The sequence below is a fragment of the Clinocottus analis genome, unplaced genomic scaffold (assembly GCF_023055335.1).
Source record: "Clinocottus analis isolate CAN_PGR_092001 unplaced genomic scaffold, fCliAna1.0.p SCAF_14, whole genome shotgun sequence".
Taxonomy (NCBI): domain Eukaryota; kingdom Metazoa; phylum Chordata; class Actinopteri; order Perciformes; family Cottidae; genus Clinocottus; species Clinocottus analis.
The window spans coordinates 9,785,241-9,813,233 of record NW_027175865.1 but is presented as its reverse complement, the minus strand read 5'-3'; the positions used below and the strand labels follow the sequence as shown (position 1 = coordinate 9,813,233).

Sequence of the window (27,993 nt, the reverse complement as noted above, 5' to 3'; positions counted from 1 at the left end):
CCCCTCAAGAGAAGGCCGAATTCAATTGATTTATACACTGAAAAGCAATGTCAATGTCTTTAGCACTTCAAATCAGCAGCGCGTCATGGCGTTGGACTTGTTTCATCTCCTCGGAGATTGATGAGAAAACAGCATCAGGCCCCAAGATCCCATTCAGCCATTTCTACACAGCTAAAATGAAGTACCTCATTGTTTCTAAAAAAATTAATTATTTGAAGATTACGGTATCCTTTTACTTGGGTTTTTTGTGAACTGGCTCAGGAGTTGATGATCCACGTTCCTCTGATAGGAAACCACTCTCATATCTGTCTGTTCAAGCTACTACAAGGAACTTTAACTTGGAATTGATTTTGGTGGTCCCTGTGGAAAAGAGTAGTAATGTTTTTGAAGCACCAAAATCCAGTGAAGCTGGCATTTTACTGGAGCAGGATCTGCCCCGACCAGTCCTAGTTCTTGCTCCGGGCCTCCAGCAGCGAGACGAAGCTCTGCTCCACCTCTCCTCCTCCGGCCTGAGCTCCAACCGCAGGTCGAAGGCGGCAATGATCTGGGTCTGGCAGCACCACGCTGGAGTCTAAACTCAAGGACCTTCTGGTGAACCTGCAGGGTTTTGTCTGACTGCGTGGAATCCGACCCGGTTAGATTAACAATAACTAATCTTTTCACTCATTGTCTCAATTACTTTTGTCGGTCATTCAGAGGTTTTCAGTTTTAAAATGAGACCGTTTCATTACCAGTTTAAAGTTCCTTACAGTAACTTTATAAATGAAGATGGAGCCACAAGCTACGTAGTAGACCTGAATACAAAGTATGTGTTGGAAATTATTAATAATATCTCAAAACCTGAGATGTGCTTGTCATAAATGAAGTAAAGCTGATCAAATGGCTTAAAAACACAAGCGTGCAAAGAAAAATAAATCAACCACGTCTCATTTTGTCCAACAGAAAAGCATACAGTAGATTTCCCTGGGGCGAGAGGCAGTGCATTTAGCAAGCAATCAAGTAATCTGATGAAGTGAAATGAATGGGAGTGGGGTGGAATGGTTAATCGCCTGTGGAAGCATTTTATCTCGTAAGAACACATTAAAGAGGTATTCTGTCAATGCAGGCAATGTTGGGGGAGGCTGTGAAAAATCACAGTCTGCCGGAGTGTGAATCAATGTGACTCTGGTGTTCTCTTCAGCAGAGTACATCATTTCTGCCAAATATGATTTGCTTTTAGACAACTTTCAACATTGCATCCAGCATACAAGTATGAAAGAATTGCAGAAGAGAAATATCAATCAGAGTGTGAAGAGGAAAGTGTGCACAAAATAAGAAAACACAGTACAGAGAGTTGTCTCGATTCCTATTTATATACCAATCCATGTCATCACATTACATTAGAAATGACACATACTCAACATTTCCCGGCTCTGCCATGTCCATTCGCTGTGGGACAAGTGTGATATGTGCTGTGGCTGTCCTCCTCAATCTCACCATGGAAATGCTTGCCATAATTATATGCATCAGCAGTGTCACCATAAATATCAGACAAGATCTGCATTCTGCCTTTCTGGTGCATTACATCTGCAAAACCAGCATGAAAAAGTGTTTAAATGCACTTCAAAATGTAACTATTTAGAGTCAAATGTGTCACCTGAAACTGCATTTACTGAGTTTTATTGAGATGTTGTCATAAAAACATAATCAAAGAAAATAGGTGAGACATTGTTTAACAAGCTCACAAGTACCTTAGTTAGTTGATCGAGTAATTGAAAATCACAACAGGAACTGCTTGCCTATACAGAAGGATCAGCCTTGATTACAAACACCTCCAACACTACGAGCAAAAAGTGGCCTCCGATTATGAGCAACTTTCTAAACTAAGCTGAATTATTGTTTTAAATAACAGTAGGTTCATCTACACAAAGTGCAGGTGCAACAACCAAGATGTTGTGCACAGAAGCCAGTGACGTGTTTTATAATTTATTGGCTAACTTTCCCTCCGACCTCAAGAACATTAAAACAATCTCTCACTGTATGAAAGAGCGAGTTAGATCTCAAACAGATTTTTGATGCTCCTGAACTCATTTTTATGAATTATTTATCCAAGTTCTCACGTTCTCATCTTAGTTTGCGTGTTGGCAGCTTTATAACGTGTGCTAATTATCAATAAACACAAAGTACAGCCGAGGCTGATGTTTCTAGTTTAACAGGGATTGAGTCATTAACCAGTATCAAACCCAAATTAGGTCAATAGAAAAGTTATGGCACCAATTTTGCTTCCACAACAGAAGTATTAGATGTTAAGAAGGGGCAGTTTGAGCTGCCGGTGGCACTACAGGAAAAGTCATTGTGGATATCGGTATTCAATTTATTACCAATCTACCAAATAGTTGGTGAGATATTTCAGACTGGACCAAAGTGATGAACAACACCATCAAACATCATTACCAGCGCGAATAAAAACTGACGCAATCTAAACATATCTCATGTGTGTTTTGATGGTTGAAAACAAATCATCAACAGCAAGAAAATGAAAGTGATGGTTGATCAAAAACCACCTGTTGCACTCCTTCCTCTGCAACAGAGCGCCCGTCCATTTCATTTACACTCCGACAGTGACAGTAATTGAAAAGAGGGATATATTATCTACAACCACCTTCATAATCAAACACAAATATTCTCATATTTGTTTCAATGATTCGAAAACTTGTGTTCACACTGCATGGATTGAAAATGGGAATTATATTATTTTTAATAATATAATAAAAAGGTTTGCAAATTATCAATTTATAAGTTGATGCATTCGCTGTGTGCATGCATTTTGAAATCAAACCACTGCACTGCAGAAGGTGAAAAATAAAACAATTCACGTTATCTGTGAAGTTCTCAGCTGGAATCAAATTCTGGAAAGCCTAAATGCTCCTCGGCGGCTCGTGGCGAGGTCCAACTCCACTGTGAAAACAGCCGGGGTAACTCAGGCCAGACTAAGCAACAAGAAAGCTGCCTTTGATGCCGTGTCGGCTGTTTTACTGACGTGGATCAGCCCGATCCTACACGGAAGAAGCTTTCAGCTGAAAGAGGCGTCAAGTCGAGGAACGCATGTGAAACTAGCTGAGTGCGTCATTCATATCAGATCATTCTTTCCATGCTTTTGTGTTCCACGTCACTGCTTGACAGATGCATGTTTTTCGTGGGACCATGAAACTCTTAAATTCATGTCTGACCTTATCTGAAGCCATGTCTCTCTCGGTTTTACAATGCCCTTCTTTTCACCGTTACGCTCACAATCCTGAATGCCTGCAGTGCTGAAGGACGGCATGGTTTGTGGCTGTTTCTCCTCACTTCCTGGAAAAGCTACTAGAAATGGAAATGGCATGATCGAGCATGGAAAACTGCAATATCGCTCAGACACGACTGATGGGCTGTAGAATAGTTGGTTATGGTTGATTTAAATAATTCACAGACTGAGTGACTACATGGAAGCCTTGCTGCTTTATTCACTACATGATCCACCTAATCAGATGCCAGGCAGCCGCGCTGCATTAGAAATGCAATGCTATCTCTGTATCTAGGCCTCACATGTTTACTGCTCCGTCTGGAGTCCCTCCTGAAAGTGAAAGTGTGTCATCTAATGTATGCAGCCAACAGTCACTGCTCCTGAGTTCCTCTGAGTATTGGGGATTACATAAACGAAACAGACACACAGTGTGGAAAATCAGTGAGTGTGTGCATGCGCTGGTCATCCTATGGTTCCCTTCGTTCCCTGACAATTGAAGCCTGCATTATCATTAAAGACACACATGGGGTGTTGGGTCTGTATGCTGCATGCGTGCAACACGGGATCAAATACGAGGCCGCCACTGTGCGCCGAGATTGCAAAAACACGCCGCGTTTCCGTGGGCGCGTTTGACGAATTTCCGGATATTTTATAGCGCCATTTAGCACTGCATATCTCACAGGGAAAGCACCGGGAAGATTAGGAGGAGACGGCTCTCGAGACAGCAGCATCAATGCTTCTCAATTTCCTGGGAAGCAGCCGAGTGGCGTTTGTCAGAATGTGTAGATTTCTGGCAAGTTCTCCATCGGAGCATGTCAGCTTGTGCGAGGGAGAAACCAGCTCGTCTCATGCGGTGTACGAATGTTTCATGCTATTTTTTTTTTCTAGCAGTGTGTGGAATGACACACTTTTACCTCTCCTCGGTATTTTTTTACCATCCTTTAAAAAAATAAGCTTAAATTAACCATTCACCATGCCGGTGTCACAAAGACGTGACCCACACACACATAGACACACACTTGTGATTGTCTGAAAGAAACAGCAGAGCGTCATCAGCGGGTAATTGAGAGCGACTGCAGGCTAGAGCGTCAACACCAGGGGGAACAGAGCGACTTGGCGCGGGTACGACATTTCACCATCTCTCAGCAGCTGGTGATCAAACCAATCAGATCTGGTTGGAAAACTCAGCCCCCACTTTTCTATTTCTTCTCTCATTACCACCCGAGCATCTTGATTCAGGTCTCCATCACAGCTAAATGTAGTTGATAGCCGTTTTTTGCTCATTGGGGACGCTGATGAGTCACACTTTAATGGCTACACAATGGAGTACAGTGAGAGCAAAAGTATGTTCAGGATAGTTCATATTTATAGTCGGCCAATGATGTTACACATTTTAGAGACACACAACTTAATATTAAAATCAAGAGACATAATAAGCAAGAACAGGAGAATAAAAAACAACAACATTACAATTGTGTTTGCGATTGTAAACAGTTAAACGGGTACATTGATTGATCAGATTTGGTCCATTGAGTGGATCCACCAAATACAAAATATATTATTAATTACCTTTCTATTAACAATATAAGGCCACTGGAGTTACTTACAGCATTAATACACCAGACAGTGTTACATTCCAGCATTGGTATCTGTGCATGTTCATCATTTAAATAATAATGATCGCCATTATAAACAGAGCACATGTCCAAGCTATTGTAAAACAGCAGTATGGTCCATTAGGTGACAATCGGCCACTTTACAGGTTGAAGTGCTCCAGCAGATCACTAGAATATCCCAATGGTTTACAACATGGGTTTGGTTGATAAAATACCTCTTATGACCTGCCAGAGAGATATGATCCTCGACTGGTGAATAGCAATTTTATTGCCGCTGCATGCACCTTTTTAAATTACCATAAAATATAACTGCAGCATAAATATTTTTTTTTATTATGAAGGATGTGTCTGCATAAGAGACGGCCACTGGGACAATAAATAACTACATTAATAACAGGTTATATAATATGTATACTTTAGTTGCAGGCGAAAGACACAAACTGAGAGGAAGTGACAGCTTTGCCATGTGTTACAAAATGCAAAAAGCATGAACACTGTATATAAAAAGGGCAATTTCACCTCTTCATATTGAATCTTAGCTCTCACGGTTGACACTCATTGAAGCAGCTTTCTGAGTCTTAGATCACAGCAGGGAACCTCCATGACAGTCTGCAGGACTGACCGGGCCCATGAACACCGAAAGAACAACCAGTTTCCCAACTTTTTGACAAAGATCAAACTTCATCGCCAAAAACATTCATACAATCGAGAGACAGTGACCCCTCTCCTCCCACTATATCACACGATAATCTTCCTTTTGGTAATTTGGCCTATTCCACTTCAGCAAGCTTTGTCTGCCCAATCATGCTCCACTCATAGTGCCAGCAAAAACCTTTATGGATTACTGAGAACTTTGACCCCAGAAATTCTGTCCATTATCCATTACGCCTGGAACCTCTTTTGTGCCTACACAATGTAATTATAAATACAACTTCAGAGCGCTCAGTAAAGCACATATTGCGCTGTCCCTTTAGGCTTCTTCTGTGTGAGCTCATATGCACAGATGTTACCATTTTCCTGCACATTACTGTGTACATTCACTATATTTGGCAGATGAAAGGATTCGGATTCTACTGAAGTCCTGGCAAAAACGTTTTTTTTTTCACTCTCCCATTTATCTTACTGCGAGTATACATTCTGAATCAATAGCAAAAATCTATTTCAGTACGAGTGTACCCTAGCAAAGCTCCTTTGAGACCAATAGGCCAACAGCCTGTTAAGGTTAATGGTTAGAAAGAGGTCACAAATTGCTTCATTCAGACTCCTCCATTAGCTGTCCATGCTGCCAAAAACTCTCGATGACTTCCATTCATAAATCAAACATTAAGGACCACAGAAACAAGTGCTCATCTGAGGTGGATGTGGCTGGCGCGAGTCCAAATGATAAGTCGGCCGCTGCACCCCTCTGACACCGAGAGGGAGAGGTGGTGATAAAGAATTGGGACAGGACCAGAAAATCAATCAGGACGCCATCTGGCATCCCCAGCACTCTGGAGACACCAGCAACTGTCTACTCCTCCGCTGTGTTTCCCTTGGTCCCTCTGCATAGCCGGAGGGACCGCCTCACGAGTGACCACAACAACAGAAGGATCTACAGTTTGGATTCTGGCTGATGGAAAGAGAGGCAGTGTGCACAAATCAGGACAAGCCACAGGAGTAATACATGTGCACTCAGAGGAATACCGTCTTGTCAGCAGGAGAGCATACATATTGGAAGTGTGCAGACACTTTGTCACAACTCAAACTACAATTTGCCTTCAGTCTCATTGTGTGATTAAATATACATTCAGTACAAAAATATCTTCCTGAAGGGAAATCTTAAAATATAATCATATGGCAGTTTTTTTGTTTACATTTAGGCACTTTCTTTTGGCTTCAAGTGAACAAGAAAGATGGGAAAGAGGATCTTATTCTTATAATTTGCATTTACCAACATTAAGAAATATGTTCTTGTATTTATGACTTAATTAATAATGTCTGCATCTTCGCTTTGAAATAACACATAATTAATTTATTCTTATCTAAAAACATAATGTTAAATAAACATAGTTGATGAAAAATAAAGATAATATAAATATGAAAGACAATATTATATTATTAAGTCTGCTGAAGTTGCATCATTTAAAGAACACAGAGTAGAGACGCTGTAAAAAACTAAATTACCCATGTCATGTCATTTTACTTTAAAGTTAGATTTGTATTGAAAACTGTCTTCTTTAGAAGCCGAACAGAAGACGACTGGAGGTCCTCCTGGTATCAGTAGTTGGGTGATTAAGTTGAAGAGCTACTAGGTACTCGCATAATTCCTGTGATCCACAGCTTTTTCTAAGCCACTGGTATGCAAGAGTACAACGCAATCAAAAGTCCTAAAAAGGTTCTGAACAAAATACCTGAAGATTTGTCCCACTTTCTCTCAGCAAAGAGAGAAAAGAAGGAAAGATAGAAACTTGCAGAGAGGAGCGTTGGCCCCCTCTAGAGGCGAAGAAGCTTCACAATGTGCTAATGCATTACGACTGACGTACACACTGTTTCAGTGTTTTGCATAAAGCAAGTGAGTTCAACGGATCTGGAAGATCGGGCCAGTACTGGAGTGGGTAAATGTCAAACAAGAAAAATGTCAGCATGTACAATTGTGCAGTTTCTCAATAATCCTCCTTGATTACAAAAACAATACATATATTTCACCAGGCTCCCGTCTCCCAGCAACAGCGTCCAAGAAAAATGATTCCCATATATATATATATATATATATATATATATATATATATATATATATATATATATATATATATATATATATATATATATATATATATATATTCTCTCAAAGCTCTTCAGATTGGTCCATTATATCCAGCTAGCACATAAATGTGCAAATGTTGAATTTTGGAAGAGAGCAAGGAAGCTTCCCCCTTTGGTCTTCGTTCAGGGCACGGCAAACATATCAACATCCACCCATATCCCTCCTCAGGATATCCGCCCTGAATGAAAAATGCATTCTCGTTCGATACCGTTACATTCTCTCCTCAAATAACCACTTCTGGAGGAGGCTGTCAGAGCAGGGTTGGAGTGAGGGGGCTGGCGTCCCGTTGTCCGTCTTGTCTACCGCCTCAACACACTTCTGGCTCAACGTGTGGAGCAGCCTCCCATCCTGAAAACAGTCAGGAGCAGAACGTGCATTATAAATAAATATGGGTGATACAATACAAAAACAGAGTTTGGGTTAGTTAAAAAAGTAACTTTAGGACAAGGCTAGAAGATAATATGTTATATTTATCAGTTTTACATCATGATTAATCTGCTTCACTATTTTAAGAACAGCAAAGCTTCATATCTGAACACAGATTCTGCCCACAGAGCGGTTTAATCACAGCGCGGTGGGACGAGACTGTGTGAAACAACCTGCGGCAGTGTGTGGTGTAGCCCGTCTGCTAGTGCTCCGTCATTTACAGTTTATAGTTATAATACCAGCCTTAGTTTTGGAGTAGCTCAGCTATGTACTTGGCATGACTTCGACTGTGGCATGATTTAGATTTTGCCGCTGGAGGGGAAGTCACGATTCTATTCTCAGCTTCAATCCAGTTATAACAATGAAAGGATTGACATCATTATTGTATAAATTTAAAATGAACTAATGTTGCAGATTGTACAGTGCATTCTACTTGATAAGGCAACTATACATATGTTGCCAAAAGCAGACTAAACAATGAGATTTTTAGAAATGAAAAAAAGATCCTCACATATTTATATTTCACGTGTACGAGGAGAAAGAAACAGAAGGGACACGACAGCCTCTTTGGTTACATCTGGGTTGACCATCTTACCTCTCTGAGGACAAACTTCTGGTCTGCAGGTAGAGGTTGTCCTCGTTTTCTACACAGTTGGAGGTCCAGGTAGCCGCTGATGTTGTCGCCCACAACGCATCCAGCAGGTGCCCGTGTGTTGTAGCGGATCTCACCGTCCGGCGACATTTCAAAGAACTGCAGGAGGACAGAAGAGCTCTAAATCTTTTCATGCACATAATAATGTGTAACGTCAAACAAACATTCAACTCCCTTTTTCAATGAAATATTTAAAATCTCACTTGTTTTTATTTCTGATGAAGAAAAAGATTAAAGGGCAGATCATGATTTAAGCATGTGACTCAAGAGGGAAGTTTTCCCTTCAAATCAACTGATGGACACACAACAAGTACGGCTGAGCCGTCTTCCCACAGACAAGACATCTGTCCACAGAGGACGGCTGCAATAACAAAGGCACATTTCAAAGTGCTTCCTGGACGATCAAAACCACAGAGGAAAAGGGGTGTTGGGAAAAGCACTTTCCTTTGTATCAGCAAGGCCAACATAGCCTGGAATAGGAAAACTAGTCCACTATTCCCAGATTTACCATCTACACACCCGTGTGGTTTACTGTGAAATAAGATGGCTTTGAGAGTCCAGCAGCTATTGATAATAATACTTACTTAGGAAAATAGAAAACACACATTATACTTTGTTTTGCCCCATACATTGTTATGTGTTTAAGAGGAAACATAACTCTATAGTTCATAAATAAAAGTGAGATTTTACAATGCTAGAATTAAGACATTTTTAATGTCCATTACATTCAAGCAAACGGAAGTATCTTTTCACAAGGCATCAGGAAACATTATAAAGCTATTGGCCTGAAAGACTGAAGTCCATTACCTGGTTCTGACCCATGCCATGACACGTGTAGAGGATGACCCTTTGGCCCACCACTCTGTTTTCATCTGTAGGGTTGTAGTCAAAGCAGTAGTTCTTCTTGCCCTGGTTCTTCAGCTATAATGAGCACAAAATCAGACAGTCACGCCAATAAATCTTTTCAGATACCGATAAAATAGAGATTGCAGAAGCCAGTATGTGGGTGAGGAAATCCATGCTGAAGATAATCTTATTGTAAATATCACACGTATATTATTTGTCTCTCAACTACATTGCTCGGCTTGATTCAATTCAATCAAACTGGTGAGAATGGTTAAATTCATAGTTTAATTAAAAGCCGACGATCAGTGACTCAGATGTGTTCTCACCATTCCATACATGCCTGGATGATCGTCTGGGATGTGAATATCGGGGTAAACATTATCCAGATACCACCTGAAGCTCTTACAGCCCAGCTTCTCTCGAAGCTTCTTTCGCTCGGTCACGTCTCCAAAGGCCTCCTGGAAACAAAGACCACAAAGGACAGTTCCATTGCATTATATTACCTCCATCTTTCTGCCATAAGAACCTGAGATCCTACAGTAGGTCAAACAGAATTGCTGTAAAATGGATATAACATGGCAATGTTGCTGAAATGGTACACAATAGCACCATCTATAGTTGTTTCTTGATTCAACATAATTACATTACTGATGACAAACGGAAAACAACTTATTCATTTTGGTCTCACAAGTTTCTCCTTGAACTCTGCATTTCACCTGGAATGGGTGTGGTTTTGAAGGACGTAGCAGTGCACACTTTGGCGAGCTCCGTTGCCGCCTCTGTCCATTCGTATGAATGCAGAAAAATCCTGAACTTTTTGGGTTTGATGAAAAGGAGAACTAAGTGGCATTTTATGGGCTTCAGTTTTATTTCAAAAGCTTGAGAAATTAGGCAAATTAGCTGAATGACTCGCACACACAAATATGGGATCAGTTTATTTGATTTATGTCAAGTATGAAGCCATACAGAATAAGTTCAAGTTTTCCTATAATTTGTATATTTGGTTTCACACTTATGCACATGGAAATTGATGGTCTGCCTTGTAAGCCCATTTGAGCTGAGCATCTATTGATGCAAGATTCTACTTTGACATCAGAATACTAAGTAGATGTGGTTGTAATTTAGTCCATCGAAATGTCAATATTTTCAGTGCTAAAATGGTCAATTTAATGTAAAGGTCATTTGAAAATCTGCAGGGTAGTCTTGTCACGGTTGCAGCCATGCCAGCAGTATGGGGAGCACAATTCTAACTGTAGCTTTTGTAAATGGATGATCACAAAAAATAAAATACTCCTCTCTGTTTAATTAAGCGCGAGGTTTCCTGTAAGCCACCGCCTCTGAGTGAATTAACAGGTTTTAATGGAAGACCCATCAAACCAGATTAAGAGAAACAACGTGCATCTATGTGTGTTCATGTCAGCTTATGCATGGATGCATGCTCATGTAAATGCCTTTGCGCATACACAGTTACGCAGTTATACCCACACACCACGGCGATCAAGACGGGTGATTTACCATGAAGGGAAGAATAGAGTCTCAACTCGTTGGTGGGTGAGACCTTCCCTGCTAGAGGAAGCAGTGCAGGATGATGGATGTTGGTGGTTTTCCCAAACAGCGCTTTAATTGGTACTTGATCAATTTATTAGCTCAAGAGACAGATTCCCAAAGGAGAGAGTCCGTTGTTACCGTAATGGGAAGGACCAGTAAGGACCATCAGAGAACACAGCAACCGCTGGTGCGGACCAACGTAAGAGTGTTTCGCAGTCCGATGACAATCCAGTTTATGGATCAGTAAGGGGACACTGAAGAAACTTAAGTAGCTAGAAGATAATCTGATTTACACAAGAGACCAATTAGGGAACAATAAAGCGACAGTATGGAAACAATAGATACAGAGTCACTCTTTTGTTCGTGTCCGCTGTTGCATTTTTAATCTTGTTTATTTTAGAAATCACGAAAGCATATTATTTATTAACCAAGAGGTTAAAACATGACTCACACGTACTGAGAGGTGACTTATTAACTCGACTCAAGTGGAAATATGAAAAGAAGACAATAATATATGCTGAGACTGACTCAAGTTACTTAGATTGTGGGTTTGTAACCAACCAATTTAGTCCTACCAGACCTCAAGCACTAAATTACACACACAAAACATCCTGCTGCTGAATTTAAACATTAGTAGAGGAAGTCCATTAAACCTGAAGGGTGTGTGTTGCTGCAAGCTCCAAGAGATGAAGTAGGAATGTGCAAAGAATATCTTGAGAAATTACTGTTCAAATTTACAACAGGGATTAAAAAAAAGGCTTCAGGGGTTCAACAAAATCAACACCCAAGTATCTGGAATTCATAAACTACTGGAAATGCCAGAGGAACAAGCTTTTGAATCTGGTTTAATATAATATATTGCATCGTATGAATGAGCATGCTACTACCTACTGGGAGCGACAGTGTTTGTTTGGAGGCTGTGGTGTATTGGGTTCGCCGAGCCACAGCGAGGTTGGCAGGGCTATCTCCTCTCAGGGAGATGAGCGCCACCTGATCTGTGTTTAGAGGGCTTCTCCTCTTAACTACACTGCCACACAACTACACTACTACCTCCCTCCAAACACACACCAAAGTAGGGCACGATAGGTTAGCACTGCTCTCACCCTGTCAAGGACAGGTGGGTGACACCCGCTGGCACCGAGTGGCACGGAAAGGTGGTAATCACACACCGGAACGCCCTCACACCCCTGTCACCTTGGGTGTCTCTCACTCATGTATCCCAAGTGTCACTTAATCAGGGGAGCTTTTACAGCACAGCGGGAGTGGAGTGTGTGTGTGTGTGTGCGCGTGTGCGTGTTTGTGCGTGCATGTGTAATTTGTGAAGATGTGTTAATTTGAGCAGGTGTGGGACTGTGAGTGTGTACAACGGTGGAATCCAGTGATTACTCAATCTAACAGATTATTAATATATGTACCGTCTTCCTCTCTATTGAATAAAGGAAACAATGTATCATTCAAACAAATAATCTGCTGTATTTGATAGCATTAGCACATACACATGCACCATCTGTGCACTCACCAGTCGTGCGTGGGGGTTTCGATGGTAGTAGATCTCTTTGTACTCATCCATCCAGACCTCAGCAGCTCTCACGCTGTTTGCCAGAGCTTTGCTCCGCGAGTAAGGGGCCTTTTTAGGGAACACATGACCCACATGGGAGCACGGGTGGATCTCCAGGCTGCCCCCACACTGCCAAATCTAAGAGACATCAACAACATCACCACCATCACCACGAGGATTTGTTTAGACTCTCAGCTGTGAATCAATCCCTCAACACAAAGCAGAGCCTTGTTGTGAAGAACTTGGAAACAGAAAAGTGGTTTTGTTGTTAAAGGGAAATATTTTTGGCTCCTTCCCTTGGGGAAATTACACATTTTTTAGTATTAGAATATTTGGCCTGTTTTCACTGGTTGTCGAGTTATAATTCTTTCAGGATGGAGGAGTCCCTTTAAATGTAAACCAGATTTGGGTGCCGTTGTGCACACTAAAACGTGCATTTTTCATGTCAATATGGTCACAGTGTATGAATTGTACCTATTTTGCTTCAAACTTTACACATGCAGAATACGTGTACACATGTAACACACATGCATGCACACACTCACACACACTTTCTTACCCTGAAGGAGAATTCCAGGTTCTCTCCTCCCCACACCTCCATCCCTGTGTCGTATGTCCCTAGGTAATGGAAGTAGTTCTTGCTCACAGCAAACAGACCACCTGCCATAGTAGGAGACCTGAGGATAAAAAACCCATCAGATGATAATTCCCTTGGATTTATTCATTATGAATCATCTGTGACGTTAATACTTTAATACCAGCTGACAGTAGAGGTTCAACTGTGGAGCCTATTCTGTTAAGTTATCCTTAAAAAGTGTTCACATGTGATAGTTTCCTCAACAGGTTCCACACACACCTGATGACATCAACGGCCGAGCGACGGCGTTTCTGTTCATAATCTGGGACAGCGTGCCAAGTAAAGACCAACCGCCAATCAAACCCCCCAATCTGTGGTTCACCAGGGTTCCCTAAATACTGGAAGGTGTTCCAGTCGATTACGTCAATAACGGGACACACCACAGCTGACGGCTCCTCCTTGATCCTGGAGAGGAAATGAGAGAAAAGCTGTTGACAGTGCTTCTTGATCCTCTCAGATGTCGGTGTCAACTTTAAGTGCTGCCCTTTCTCTACAGAGAGCCCAGCGACTATGCATGCAGAGTCAGACGCATAACAGCTCCCCTTCAGCTGGCTGGTGGAGATTCAGAGATTCAATCTGTGAAACTGCAGTTGTGCTAAAAGACAGTCTTTCAAACCTCAATGCCACACGTTGATAAAATACTAAAGAGAATGAGTACATTTTCCTGCTGAGGGTGTTTCTAACCTGTGGAGGAGGGGCTCCAACCAACCCTCATGACACTCGCAGTGACAGTCCAGGAAGGTCAGCACGTCACCCGTGGTAATAGACGCCCCTAGCAACCGCGCCCGCACCAACCCCTCCCTCTTGGTGGCCCGGATCAGATGCACCTTCCTCAAACCTGAGAGGTACTTCTCAAGTGGCTCTTTCAGATGAGCTTCAGGAAATCAAGTACAAAAAAAGAATTAAAAACACATTTTGTGTGTGTGTGTGTGTGTGTGTGTGTGTGTGTGTGTGTGTGTGTGTGTGTGTTGTTGCACTGAAAGCTGATTAAAAAAAGAAAGGTAAGTAGTGCTTTCCAGTTTTTATTGATACTAACATTCTTTAAATATTTACTTATATTCTTTAAAGTGAGTACAGACTTGCCAGAAACCTTTCAAATGTTTTTTTAAGTGCAATTAATCAAGTTAATTTTCACATAATTACCCATTTAAGATTGTAGAGTAGTACTGACTGGCACTTATTGACTAGCTCCTTCCTTATTATTATTATTATTGCCACGTGAAGGTATTTTTGTATTATCTCAGGTGAATGTTTCTTTGTTTGTATTTACTTTCTTTCTGACCTTTGATACATAATAATTACATTCAGATCATCCATCTGTCTGAAACAGTACTTTGGGTGGATAACGTCAGCACTTCATTTACGCTGTACTGATGACTCAGAGTTTGTATGTTGATTTAAGGGATAGGATATAAACACATCTGTACAGATCTATTCCAATGATTTCCTCTAAAAATGTGAATGTGAATAGTGTTCGGCCTCCACACCTCCTGCTCAAGTGAAACAGTATAAAGCAGGACCATCACAGGGGCAGAAGGAAAGGAAAGCATTGCTTCACCCGCATGGGTGTAACCAAACCGTTTTCGAACCACTGTATCTCAATGTCTCATCATGAGTCTGATTAGTAGCACTGTGCTCAAAACTATTTACCACACCTTCAAAATACCATTCATGCAATTTACATGTATACTGTTCGAAATGATTATCACATAATTTTCCAAGAGGTTTTGGAATCTGTATATGGAAATAACGTTACATAAATATATAACAATTTGCCCAGACATGTGACATTGAGATCCGTGTTCAGATATTTGGATGCAAATAGAATGTACCTTTATCTACACCTTACGCCTGTCAACACCTCTCTGTGTCTATAATTAACATTCCTAATTGTCATACCTACTGTCCTCCTTTCTCACGATTGGACAAACCAGTTCTTTCCACATGTCTTTGTTCCTCATTGTGTCTGACTGTCAATGAGCTAAACTTCCCACCCACAGAGCCCTCTGCCTGTGCATCAGTCTCTCTGTCTCCCTCCATCAGTCTGTGTTTGTGTACCTCTATCGCTGTAGTCGTCCACCAGCACCAACTCTCTCAGCAGGATGTCGGGCGACGTCTCGAGCACACTGTGGACCGTCCTCAGCAGGGTGGACCAGGCCTCGTTGTAGAAGGCGATGACCACGGAGGTGGTGGGCAGCGACCGGTAGTCATACCTCAGCTCTCTGCAACTGCCATGTCGGGAGAATGTGCATGTTAGTGGGAGAATGAAAGGGAGCAGGTGAAATTTGTGTCACTGGTTTTTAAAGACAACACCATGAGATTCATATCAAACACTACTGTGCATCTTAAGCCTGTATACTAAAGTAAATATACTTAATCAAATGGCAAGCAGCAGTCATTCTCCAGCAACAAATACTCATTAAAGAACTATAATGGCAGTTAAGCAACTGTATTGTTTGTCTGTTCTTGTCATTCACAGTGCAGAGTTTTCTCTTGATCTCCAGTAGAGTTAATAGTGTTTATGTTGCATAATGACTTACAGTGGGTTCCATCTCTCTGGCAGCTTCCGGTGTAACGACAACTTATCACTGACATAAGTGTTGATTTGATGTTTTTTTATGCTTTCCTCCTCTTTTCTTCTCTCCTCATCCTTCAGGTTTAGTTTAACGGCTCTCCCCATTTCCCCCAGAGCATGGGCATCCGAGGGGGGCCTCTCGTACACGGGTTTCTTGAGCTCCTCATTGCCCACCTCTCGCTCTCCGGGGGCCTCTCGTCTATTCGTCGCGCTCACGTCCCCCGTGTTGTGTCTGGAAAAGATCAGGTATCCCACCAAAGAGACGCCGAAGAGGAAAAAAAGCAACTTAGGTCGATTCCTTCTTCCGCACTTTGCCATCGTGTCGCTTCCTTCCTTCCTCAGTGCTGAAACTCATGCCCAGAGGAGCCGCACTCTGCTGACACCCAACTTCACTCCCCGAGTGACGTGAACCCGTTTTGTATACCGACCTCGTGCCCTTTCCGTTTTGCGACTTCACGTTTACTCCGCATTCCTTTAGGCGCAACAGATGCGTCTTTCTGTGAAGTCAAGTCTCTTTACAGTCTTTAAAGGTGTCCATGGACCGGACCGGAGAGTTTTTGGTGATTTGTGCAGCGGAAACCTTGAAGTTTTTCTGCTGACGGACGTTGAGAGTAGGACACTCCTCCCCCCTCCTCGACTCCTTTCAACGGTGTGCTGGAGTATTGTGAAGGGATTAACAAACTCGGATTAAACTAACTAGCTGTCCCGTGGGATTAGCTGCCTAACCTGCGGGCTCCCACTGGGAACAAATCCAGGTGACGTCGAAAACTTTCTCCACACTTTTTTCTTAGTTTTCATTGAGGACATTCAACGTTAAAATGAAACAATGACGCATTTTAACTCGCCCTCAACGTTGCGATGAGTTTCCGACACATCCTACCGCGATAAATACCTGAGTATTACCAAACTGTAATCAGGCAGAAGTGTGTCTCGCGGCTCTTTGAACTTGAATTATGTTAAACCCGCCGTCAAGTGAGTAGCGCTCGCAACGATGTTTCCGGTTAAAGAATTTCAAAGTAAAGTTCTACACGGCAAGCAAAATGCGGCAATGACGATCTGGTTCAGGAGACGCAGACTAAAGGCAAATATTAAGTAATTTATTACAAATAAAATGGAGGCAATAAAACTCAAAACAGTGAGGAAAACGATGGGATGTGATCATCAGTAAAATCAGAGGTGGGGGAGGGTGTGGGAGATAGATGTTACATAGATAAAGGTCAATCATGAAGACACATGTGAGTCATATGTCACATGTTATACGTTTTTATATATATAATTAGAAATAATAAGGCATTTTGGTTTTGGTCCTCGGATTGCAACGCACTTTTACTTTGAATGTAACACAGTAGAACAGGAAGATGAATACGGTAGCTCCAGTGACTTGATGAAAGTTGAAAGTTACCAGTGCAGGTAAATCTTTTCTTTCTTTTTTTACCTTAGGGGGCGCTTATTATGGCCTGAGATATTTAATAATTAATCACGAACAGACACTTTGAGCTTATGTCCCGATAAGTGTTTTCGCAAACACCAGAAACACATAGTTGGTTTATTGAACATTTAGTAAACATAAGTGGACCATACAATTGTAACCGCTGTTTACTGGATAATCCAGTCCTTACAATAATAAGATAAGACACATTTTTATACACCTCATAACTCTATATCACTCTAAAACCTCCTCCCTGACTCTGGGAGAACCCAGTACCCAAACCTGGAAATCATTTACCTTGGTGGTCATATTTATTATGCAGCCAGTTGTTTCTCATATGAAAACTGATATCAAAAAAAAAACTCTTGACACCAAAGATGAAATACGACACAAAATGTATGGTTAAGCAAATTAAAATTTTAAATAATTAAGGACATATTGTTCAAGGCGAGAAGGTAATTTGAGTGGCAGAATGTTTGATCGAGTACTCATATTGTAAAAACTACAAAGAGACATGAGAAGGCAACAAGTCAGCCGGAGTGTGGAAATATATCACTAATGTTGATGCATGAGGGCGTTTTCATTCAGGTCCAGATAATTGAAAACAATGCAGCAGATAATTGGTGCAAACATATTAACATGGAAACGAATGAGCTGTATTTGCACCTTTTGGGTTTGATATGATCCTCTCTTAGTCCGATAGAGGAAGCCAAACGTTTTCCAGATTCCATGTTAGAGAATCCTCATAGCTGGAGGAGTCTCGTGAAGGAGATGGAGAAGATTAACTTAATACAGCAGGTCTAAGGAGGAAAGCTGCAGCAGCATCAAGAGGATACAGTAGTCAACAGTTACCGGACTATTTATAGCATAAATGCAGATTTGTGCAGTGTGATTTTGTGTGTCTACAGCCACGTATAACAAACAATAGGTGCGCTAAATATTCAAGGGCCTAAACAAACCGTATGTTTAATGCACAGTACATTGTTGCTTAGAGTGACTTATCATTATCTGAACCCAGGGACAGACAATAAAGTGGATAATATGCAACTAAAACATGACTTTAATCTTACACCATTTGGTCTCAATGGTTTCCATCATCACAAATTTGAACTCCCCTCCTGACCATGACTCTAAAGCCAGTGAAAGTTAATGTAATTTACCTTTCTACCAGTAGGTGGTGCCAAATGACTGATACTAAAATCCCTGTCTGAGTGGAACAGGCATTGTGATGCCCTGGCAGATTTTCAGGAGATGCCAGTCTTTATAAAATGAACACACCTGTTTAATGTTGTCGCTTCAGCTTCCACACAATAAAAAGGTGCAGGTAATGAACCTGGTGCAGAGTCGTTTTCTTTTTTTGTATGTGGCATCGCTTGCATCAGCAAACAAGATAAAAGCGGTTGCTGTTGCTGAGATAGAAACAAAGAGAATGACACTATGCATCTGTGGTTAGTTTTTTTTAATTATCTCAACCATCCAAATAGCTTTCATTGTCATTGAAACATCCATCCCACTGCAGTCACCCTCTTCTTCTTATCAAATAATCATTACTATCACCATCCCTTTTGCATTATCAGTAGTTTTAAAAAGGTGCACTGTCCCACTTTGGTCCCTTAAAACAAACATTATTTACAAAAGTAACACAAAACAGGCGTCATCGTACATGTGTACCTACTGTATCCATTGTCGAGTAGGAATTTTTCATTTTCATAATTTCAAAGGACCACAGACGCCAAACATTGCTCAGCGATAAGCAGTCTTCGGAAAATTCAGCTGCAATTCAACAAACATTTCCACAACAGTGACAATGTATCTCCTAGTCACTGAATCCCAGTAGAAAGGCCAATAGGTCTTCAGTGTGAAAATAACAAAACAAAAAAAACACAAGTGTTATGGATGCTTCTTCAAGTACGGTTTACAGAAAGGAGTCTTAACATAACAGTCAGGCGCTGCCACATTGAACAAATTCATTAAAAATGTCTCTCCCTTTAAAGGTTTTTGTGTTCAAGGGTGTCAAACCAGTGCTGTTTTAGTTTTTAGCATTTAAACACATTTCTACATACATTTGACATTCTCTAGTAGATTTCATCTTGGTAAAAAACAGTTGTTTTTTTTAAGAGTGACAACCTTTTAAGGCACAGTGACAGATAAGTTTAGAGGGTATCCTACATTTTACACAAGAGGAAAGAATATATTAAAACATTCCTGTCGACTCACTAAGCCCGATGGGCCCAATTGCACCTAGTACAAATGCTTAATGAATGCTTCAAGTCTTGTTCGGGCTGCATTCTCCCATGAACTGGCTCCACAGACACGAGACAGAATTAAGAAGCAGTCTAGTATGACCACAGGCTCTCTCCCGACTTCCCCCTCACATGATGAAGCAGGAAGTAGATGGTTTGTGGCAAAACGCTGTGCCTTTTTTAAGCAGCCCATCTTTAAAAACTGGTTATTCTTTTTGACAACTTCACAAACAAACATGATTATTCAACAATAATAATTAATCTTAATTGCACATTTAGGGAACATTTTGTAGTGCAGCAAGATTTTGCGTGTTGTTTTCTCAAAAAAAGCTTCAATATCCTTAAAAGGCACTTCTTCATGTGCTGGACAGTCAAATCCGTTTCACTGCTTTCAAGTGGTTGCGTTAGAGACAGTAATGACACTTTAGCTGTGCCCTTGACTCCATTTTGGTTGCAGAGGCACTTGGATGAAGTAACACGAAAGTAAAAGTCTCTAGTTCAGTCAGTCTCCTTAAAAAGACCAAATAAACCTCGCCTTGCAATTCTCATTCATTCTTCCACAATCTGCACTTATTCAGTCATTCAAACGGGTACAAAAGCTCTAAATTGGGTGATTCCTTGGCTTGAAGTGACTGTTTCACCACCTTTCCCGCTGGAAGACATCCCCTGTAGTAATTGCACTATGGTAAACGAAGGCCACTTGAGGTTCCCTGCTACTTTCCTACTTCCTCCTCCTACCACTCAAACTTCCACTGCTGGTTTTGGTCTCCTGGGATACACCGCCTCATCTGGCTGTCTGTTCGGCCCTCTGGTGTGCGGTAGGCTGTCACACACAAGTCAGAGTGAGGGTGGTGGATGGTGCCGTCCTGACAGGTTCGAAAGAGAACGTTTAGATTAGAGAGAGGATACGATTGTGTGTGAAGTTTATAACGGGTGTGAGAGAGAGTGTCAATCCATACCGTTTTGAAGTTCCAGGTGATACTCGGAGGTATAAGCTCCCCATCCACAGGGCAGTGCCTCATACTCATGGAGATCTGTCCTTCAATAACTTCAGCACACAGCTCTGTCACCGAGTTGAAGCGGATCTCCCCTTGACTCGTGTATTCAAAGTACTGGAGCAGAAGAAATACTGTGGTTATTTGCTCTGCACATACCGCATTAATAGGTGTGTAATTATGTTCCTTTTGCCGTGAAATCCAACTGCAAAAACAACAGTGACTAAGAGAAAAGCTCCACCTCCTTTTAAATAGTTTTGGTCCATACTCTCCTTCTACTTTAATCTCTCTTTTTGTATTAGGAAAGCCTTTCAGCAGCACAGTAGTGCAGTCTGGCATGTTTTTTTCCGACCAGGATTACAGGATTTTTTCATCTTATGATGCTGTGGGATCTAGTCCTCACTAAGCCACCATTGCATGGCATGTCTGCGTGCCTGTCAAGGCATCTCATCAGTCAAGACAAGGCCTTGGCCCTCTCAATCAACCTGACGTGAACACAAACCCAACTCTCCCCTCTCCAGTGTCACTTCAACATCCTGGCCATGCAACCCTCCCTGGGCTTCCCATTAAACGGAGGGTCAAGTAATCAATCTTCTCCCATCCTTCTCTTTACATCTCATACATCTTTCAGGTGCACCAGGGCCCATAATGGTAGCTCCTAATAAAAGACTCACTCAGGGGCCCCGTGTCTGGCTTTAAACTTATTTACTCAGTGTGTGCCATTGATTCAGCCGGCGAGGCTCATGTATCGTTTAAATGGAACGTGGTTCTTATGTGTGCCAGCAAACGAGGAGCAAGAGGGAGGCTTCAAGGCTTTTGTTTCAGCGGGGAGCCATCCAAACATTGATTTTCAGTCACACATGATGCTCTATGTGACTGGGGACACCTGATGCGGCCCATCAGCGGGGTAATCAGAGATATCAAGCAGGTTGGCGATTCACAGAGAGAAGCCCTCCCTATTGTCTGACTCCATTATTAAATATACATTCTCACAGACAAATAATCTGCTGGTTGCTGAACTATCCACCACTGGAGTTGGCAGGCATTCAGTTTGGAAGCACCTGTGATTCAATAGCCCCATATATTGGGGTCTGTGTGGGCACAATTTCATACTTTTCTTTCATTAAATTCAAGTTATGCTGGACACACCGGCAGACAACAAGTTTCTTTTGTGAATCAACTGTGGCAGCTCCTTGTAGGGGTTACAAGAGAGCATTGACATTTCAAGACACACCTCCCACTGTGCCACGAGATTGCGACATGAGAGAATATGTGCATGGGAAGGAGGGTGAGAGACGAGGTTAACAAGGTGTGAAATGCCGAATGTACCTGGTTACCTCCCTGACCGTGGCAGCCAAACAGAGAGAGGTGGGCACCTGTGGGATTGTGCTCTGGGGAGTTGTAGTCCAGACACTCAGAGTTTATTCCTGAGCTTCGCACCTGGCAGGAGGAGAACAATACATAGCAATTAAAATTAAAATGATGTGGTTTATTGATGTGAGCAGTTTCTCGAGGTGGTTGTATTTCTTTGCAGGCAGGTGTGAGGTCACGACCGGAACCGCACCGCTCAAGCTGCGAGAATCAGACCTCGGATTAAATTATCACGCACACGCACACACAATGTGAAATTGGCCCGTTTTCACCTTCCTCTTGTGTTGAGGAACTGCCATAGTTTCAGATTACATCACTAAGTTTCAGTGCTATTGTTGTGCATAAGTGTTTTCAATGCCCTGGTTGAATAAAACAGGTGACATCACAGCTGTCAAGGTGAATCAGGTGGCAACATGGTGTACTTTAATAGTCCATCAAGTGTCTGGGTTTTTATGATCTTGAGCCCAGTCCAAATGGCTTTTGAAGCCTTTTGTCCGGGTGCAGCCTTCTCACTTTCAACAGGATTTTCCCATGTCCTGCTCCAACCTAACACCCAGTTTCAGACTCACCGTGAATGGAACAAAGAAAGCAGGAAACAACTGCAGTGCCATTTATTTTTGACTTCAGTCACTGGGCTGATGTGTGATCAGTGTGAATGAAACACTCAAGCTGCACTTCGATTGTAACAAGACAAATAATGGAATACTGATAGCAGACACTCACAGCCCCATGCCAGCCCTTTCTGTCCTCAGGAACATGCAGTTCCGGGTAGATATTCTTCAGATACCAGTCAAAGCTGTTGCATTTCAGCCTCTCCCTCAGCAGCAACCGCTCTGAGACATCCCCATAGGTCTCCTGGAAGGTAAGCACACAATGTATAAGTCATCTTTCACAGGCACGAAAGGATACTAAAGGTTATTTAGAGGAGAGACAACATAACGTGATCTCTTCATCATCTACCCTTTGATTTGATTATGATACAAACTGCACACTATTTGTGGGACTTGATCAAACTAAACAAGCAGTCACACCAGAAAAGTTAATATTTACATCCTGGATTTGTCAAGTGCATCAGGACATTATAGCAAGAACAAATTGCTGTGTTTGCTAAGGTAGGGAACTCCCTAAGGGGTTTACAGTTCAGATCATTCAAACACCTTCCACCTTTGCGCTGCCTGAGTGCAGTTTCAGTCGCTAACTTTTCATTTTAAGATTAGAATACACAGAAAATGATGCTGGGATTAACAATTCAGTTTCTCCAACAAACAAATTTTAATCCTTTTAAAACTGTATGTATGTTCTCCATAAATAAATCAATCCAAATCCTGGATAGAAATATTCAAAGTGAAAACAAGCAGTAAAGTAATGACCGAATCACTAGATGAGGTTCAAGTAACAACCTTAACTTGTGATGCATCTGGAGGACACAGTCAAGTGGCCATACACATGTTTGAACATCTTTAAAAAAAACTAAAGGTGCTTAATGGAAGATAATTGAGTACTATTGCAAAACTATAATTGTCTGTGGCTCTGCTGTCAGTTAACATACTAATATACTTACAGCCAGTGAGCCGGTCTGGCAGTGCTGTGTTCAATCTGCCTCTGACCAGGTAACAAATTGTTTGATCAAAGATCCCCAACATCAATAATGTACTTTTCAGACTGGTGAAACTGAGGGTCATGAATTTTAGATCGTGCCCAATGCTCAGAACCTGAGAGGCACACGCACACTCGTGCACGCTCTCTCACACATATATGACCTAGTCAGACGGTCAGCACTTCATCATTTGTTGAGGCCTCGACCGGTGAATCATGTTCAAATCATCAAAATCTAACATAACGTAATATGAACGTACGTATGTCCATATTACAGTTTTTTTGCGATTGTTGACACACTTGCGGAATTCAGCTCATGGTTTTAAAACTCTACCCACAAGCCAAATGAGCCCCTTAACCATCCTTTATCAAAATGGCATTTTTGCAACAAAATGCACCCATGCACCATTTAAATACCAAAGCAGCAGCACACTGATGCACTATCCAAAACACTGCTGGCTTTAGTACGCTAGACTAAACCAATGCAGTATGTTACTGTAAATGCACTGAAACAAAGATAATTACAGTGCAATGGTAAACATAGAAATGTTACTGGAAGGGGTGGTGGATGGTTTTGGAGACTGCATGCTGTCACGGTCTGGCCACATCACCACACCAGCATTATCACCACACCCACATCACAAGCAATGTCATCCCTAGTCTCTTTCTTCTTATCCTTGTCCACCTCTTCCTTCTCTCCCTAACTGGGCATTGGCAGTTTCAGATATGTTTTGCATTTTTAATTTTCAAGATTTTTTTCCCCCACAATGATTGCAAGAGATTTGATTCTCAAACGTGTTTGTCTCGTGGAAGAAAAAGTGTGTAATGTTTTCAAAGAAGTGTGCAAAGCCAAAACATGTTTATACTTCTGGTGCATTTGTTTAATTAATGTTTACAAAAGTTAATGTTTGGATGCTTTTGGGTAAGCAATCGCAAAAACTGTAACGCGGTGATTCAAGGTGTAGCATGGCGCCGCAAAAAAAAAACAAGCCACGAACAAGACAGAGCTCAGCAACATGAAAATTTGTTCCCCAATATGATTCAGAGAGTATTTTTAGGTCAGCTTCTTGCATTCCTCACAACTTGTCCAGCTAGTCAGACTGCTTATTAATGTGGTTTCTTCAATTAATTCGTAACCGTCCTACCCTTTTGGCTGGGGGATTCCTGTTGTAGAAGTGCTGTTTATAAGAGTCCATCCAAACCTCTGCAGCTCGTACGGTATTCTGGAGGAAGTTGGGCCGTGCATAAGGGGCCTTTTTAGGAAACACATGGCCCACATGAGAGCAGGGGTGAATCTCCAGGCTGCCCCCGCACTGCCACACCTGGGAGGGTTTAACACATGGCAGGCAAAAATGAGCTTCTCTTTTAACTTTAACATCATAACCTTCATGAAAAACTAATCATATATTGTGTGGTTAAATAATCCCCCAGAGCAGTTTATCAAACATTTGTGTTCAGTATATCTTTACATACCCACTACAACATAAAAGATCAATAAATAGAGAATATTGGAAGCTAAGAACTGTTATAGATACCGGCACATATTGTACGCATTGTTAATTTTCCACATTGGTTCTTACAATAAAGTACACAGAGAAAACCAGCAGTTACACAGATCATTGACCAAGTACAGCATTGTCTATTGTACACAAGGTGTCATATGAACTGATAACTAGTGAACTTTGGCAGTTCAACTTACCTCTGTGTACTTTGTCTGCAATTCAAGTTTGAGTTACCTGCCAATAAACTTAGGGGTCTTTTGTGAATAAGACTGTTTTGCACTGGTTCTGCCAGATGGGTTTTGATTGATGTGACTGATGCAATGTGAGAAATCTTCTCCGAATGCCAAACAAAGATCTCAGTGTTCTTGAGTTAAGAGGCTGCCTTTTTTAAAACAGCTTGGATTTATTCTTGCAATTTGCATTGTATAATTGCTTGATCTTCCACCATGGAAAATAAAAAGGAACAAAAACAACACCTTTAAAGTATGAAAGATTGTTAACATGATATTTCTTAATACTTGAAGCTATGATCTATGTTCCAATCAAACAAAGCTAAATCATTATAATACATCTAGAGCCAAACAGCCATTACATGACAGTCCCTTCCATCTTAATTCACTCGGCATTTTACCCCACCCCAATTTTTTTTCTTCTTTGCACTCAGGGTTGAAAATCAATTCACTAAACATAAATTATGTATGTGAATAAGTCCCAGCAAGAGGAATTTTTATTTCCACGTGCATAACACATCAGTCAGGAGAACAGCCCATTCGTCTTCACACTGAAACCACACACACACTATAAATCATGCACATACAATTTACAATGCCCTCTTTTGGCTCCAGCTACAAACTCACACACACACCTCAAATCTGGGCCAATTTGATTGGCGCAAACAAGTGAAAAGCGACACCATTTTCACAACAAGCTATCAATAACAAGGTGCAGTTCCAGACGGCTGCCTGTGATCTCTCACTCCTACTACCCACCGACAGTCAGCTGTTAGATGGATGAATCCATGGAATAGGGGCAATACCCGATGAATAAAGAGATCCTGATCAACGTCATTGATGTGTCTTTCTACTCTTTGTAACAGTAACAAACAAGCAGTCAGTGGATATTCTGTCTGCGAGTAAGAGATTTTAGTCAGAAAGTGAGCTAGATTAGTCACTGTTTCCACTTTTAAAAAGCCGTACTCCGGTCTCATATTGCTAAGTGGCATCGCGACGGTAAAGTAGTGACTCTGTGGTTCTTACTGAAGGAGAACTGAACTCACCCTGAAGGAAAGCTCCAGGTTTTCTCCTCCCCACACCTCCATGCCCGTGTCATATGTGCCCAGACGCTCAAAGTAGGCCTTGCTCACAGCAAACAAACCACCTGCCATTGTCGGAGACCTGGTAGAAACAGTGAAAATAAGGTGACGGCATCATGGGAATTTTCAATCCTCCCTTAGGTTCCACAGAAATGATTTAGTCCTTTTTTTTTAAATCCAGAGCTAATTTAGTTGCGTAACTGTCTAATACACCACCTTAAGAAGCCTCTAACTACACCTTAGCTAATAATAATCACTTTGTCCACACTCTGCACAGTGTGAAATTGCATAATTGCTCAATGCAGCAATACCTTTCCTTCAAACAAGATTGTGTGTGAAGTTGCTTTTTAAAAGTTGCAACTGCCACGAAGGCAAGGTGAACTATAAGTTGATGAAAATTGTTTGGTTTGCACAAGCGTTCACGTTGTGTCTGATAGCGTGTTTTTAGTCTGGGCTTGTTGTCGACAAACTTAAATGTAAAACGTAATACATTATCATAAGACGTACGGGGACAAATTAGCAGTGAAAGGTGTATATCATGCCAATCTCATGGAGTGACCTCCATGAGATCAGATTGTGACATATCGGATCTCACCTGATGGGGTCCATGCGAGACTTGCGCCTCTCGCGTTCCGATTCGGGGACTGCGTGCCACTGGAAGGTGAGTCTCCAGTCAAACCCTCCGATCATCGGCTCATCTGTTTGCATGTAAAACTCAAAGGTGTTCCAGTCAATGGTGTCGATCACGGGGCACATAATGGTATTGGCATTCTCACCAATCCTAACCATGACATGTAGAAAACAGGGGAAAATATATGTGTCTGGTTTACTTTTTGTTTTTTGATTTGAGTTTTAATTTGCATTCATGGAGAGTTACTTCAAAAACAAGACTTTCAGAAAGCTCATAGTCTAATCCGGTCGAACCCACCTTTCCAGAAGAGGCTCAATCCAACCAGGGACACACTCACAGTGGCAATCCAGAAATGTCAGAACATCACCTGTAGCATGTGTGGCCCCAATGAGACGCGCCCGGACCAGACCCTCCCTTTTGTTGGTGCGGATGAGCCTCACACGATCCAGTTTACTGAGGTAGTCAGCAAGTTGGGATTTCAGGTAGCCTGTTTTTCACAACAAACACACACATAATCAGAATTTGTAACATTAAAGTTAGAATATTCCTTGTCCTACTTGTAACTTTTTTATCAAAGAGAAACAGAGATACTGCCAAACCAGCAGCTTATTAACTTGTTACGACCAACTTAAACGGGGTCAAAGGCTGCAGAACGAGGTGATCATCTTCTCTCCCTCTTGTAGAAATAGCACCGAGTCCTTGTTAATTATGCATTTATCTTGTGAGTCGAATGATTTCATTCATTACATTAAAGCATTTGCCGATTTAATTAAACACATTCCAAGATACCAGTGTGCCATTGACACACCTTGATTCAGTCATCAAAGTCAGTCCTCCAGTTGGTGTCTGTCCGTCCGTCCGTCCGTCCGTCCGTCTGTCTGTCTGTCCGTCTGTCTGTCTGTCTGTCTGTCCGTCTGTCTGTAGTAGGCAGTGGTCGGGGACCAGCATGTCTAGTATTCCGTTCGGTCACTGAGAGGATAGGAAATGATGT

At 41.6% G+C, this 27,993-nt stretch overlaps 2 protein-coding genes across 3 annotated transcripts in view; both read right to left on the bottom strand.

The window, feature by feature from the left end:
• Positions 1 to 7,712: 7,712 nt before the first annotated feature.
• galnt12 (UDP-N-acetyl-alpha-D-galactosamine:polypeptide N-acetylgalactosaminyltransferase 12) lies at positions 7,713 to 16,845 on the bottom strand. The gene is made up of 10 exons (XM_068575552.1): positions 15,889 to 16,845; positions 15,407 to 15,576; positions 14,033 to 14,222; positions 13,568 to 13,753; positions 13,271 to 13,388; positions 12,673 to 12,849; positions 9,932 to 10,063; positions 9,567 to 9,680; positions 8,703 to 8,858; positions 7,713 to 8,029 (listed from the first exon to the last, which is right to left on the bottom strand). Exons 1-10 carry the CDS (start codon positions 16,239 to 16,241, stop codon positions 7,892 to 7,894), a joined length of 1,734 nt encoding a protein of 577 aa, XP_068431653.1. The 5' UTR covers positions 16,242 to 16,845; the 3' UTR covers positions 7,713 to 7,891.
• Positions 16,846 to 18,827: 1,982 nt separating this feature from the next.
• poc1bl (POC1 centriolar protein homolog B (Chlamydomonas), like) overlaps positions 18,828 to 27,993 on the bottom strand; it is a 34,212-nt gene continuing 25,046 nt past the window's right edge. For both annotated transcript variants that reach the window (XM_068575437.1, XM_068575436.1), the window contains exons 4-11: positions 27,300 to 27,489; positions 26,967 to 27,152; positions 26,336 to 26,453; positions 24,703 to 24,879; positions 22,685 to 22,816; positions 21,920 to 22,030; positions 20,555 to 20,707; positions 18,828 to 20,461 (exon numbers count right to left, since the gene is read on the bottom strand). In XM_068575437.1, coding sequence (XP_068431538.1) covers positions 20,330 to 20,461; positions 20,555 to 20,707; positions 21,920 to 22,030; positions 22,685 to 22,816; positions 24,703 to 24,879; positions 26,336 to 26,453; positions 26,967 to 27,152; positions 27,300 to 27,489 — 1,199 coding nt within the window. In that variant the 3' untranslated portion in view covers positions 18,828 to 20,329. The remainder of the gene's footprint in view (positions 20,462 to 20,554; positions 20,708 to 21,919; positions 22,031 to 22,684; positions 22,817 to 24,702; positions 24,880 to 26,335; positions 26,454 to 26,966; positions 27,153 to 27,299; positions 27,490 to 27,993) is intronic.

Bases quoted from the DNA above. Each gene is read 5' to 3' on its own strand.
- galnt12 (XM_068575552.1), bottom strand. From the start codon at position 16,241: ATGGCAAAGTGCGGAAGAAGGAATCGACCTAAGTTGCTTTTTTTCCTC. The intron at 13,754-14,032 runs GTTAGAAACACC...TTTCCTCTCCAG, and splicing joins TTGGAGCCCCTCCTCCACAG to GATCAAGGAGGAGCCGTCAG. The intron at 12,850-13,270 runs GTAAGAAAGTGT...GATGTCTCTTAG, and splicing joins ACCTGGAATTCTCCTTCAGG to ATTTGGCAGTGTGGGGGCAG.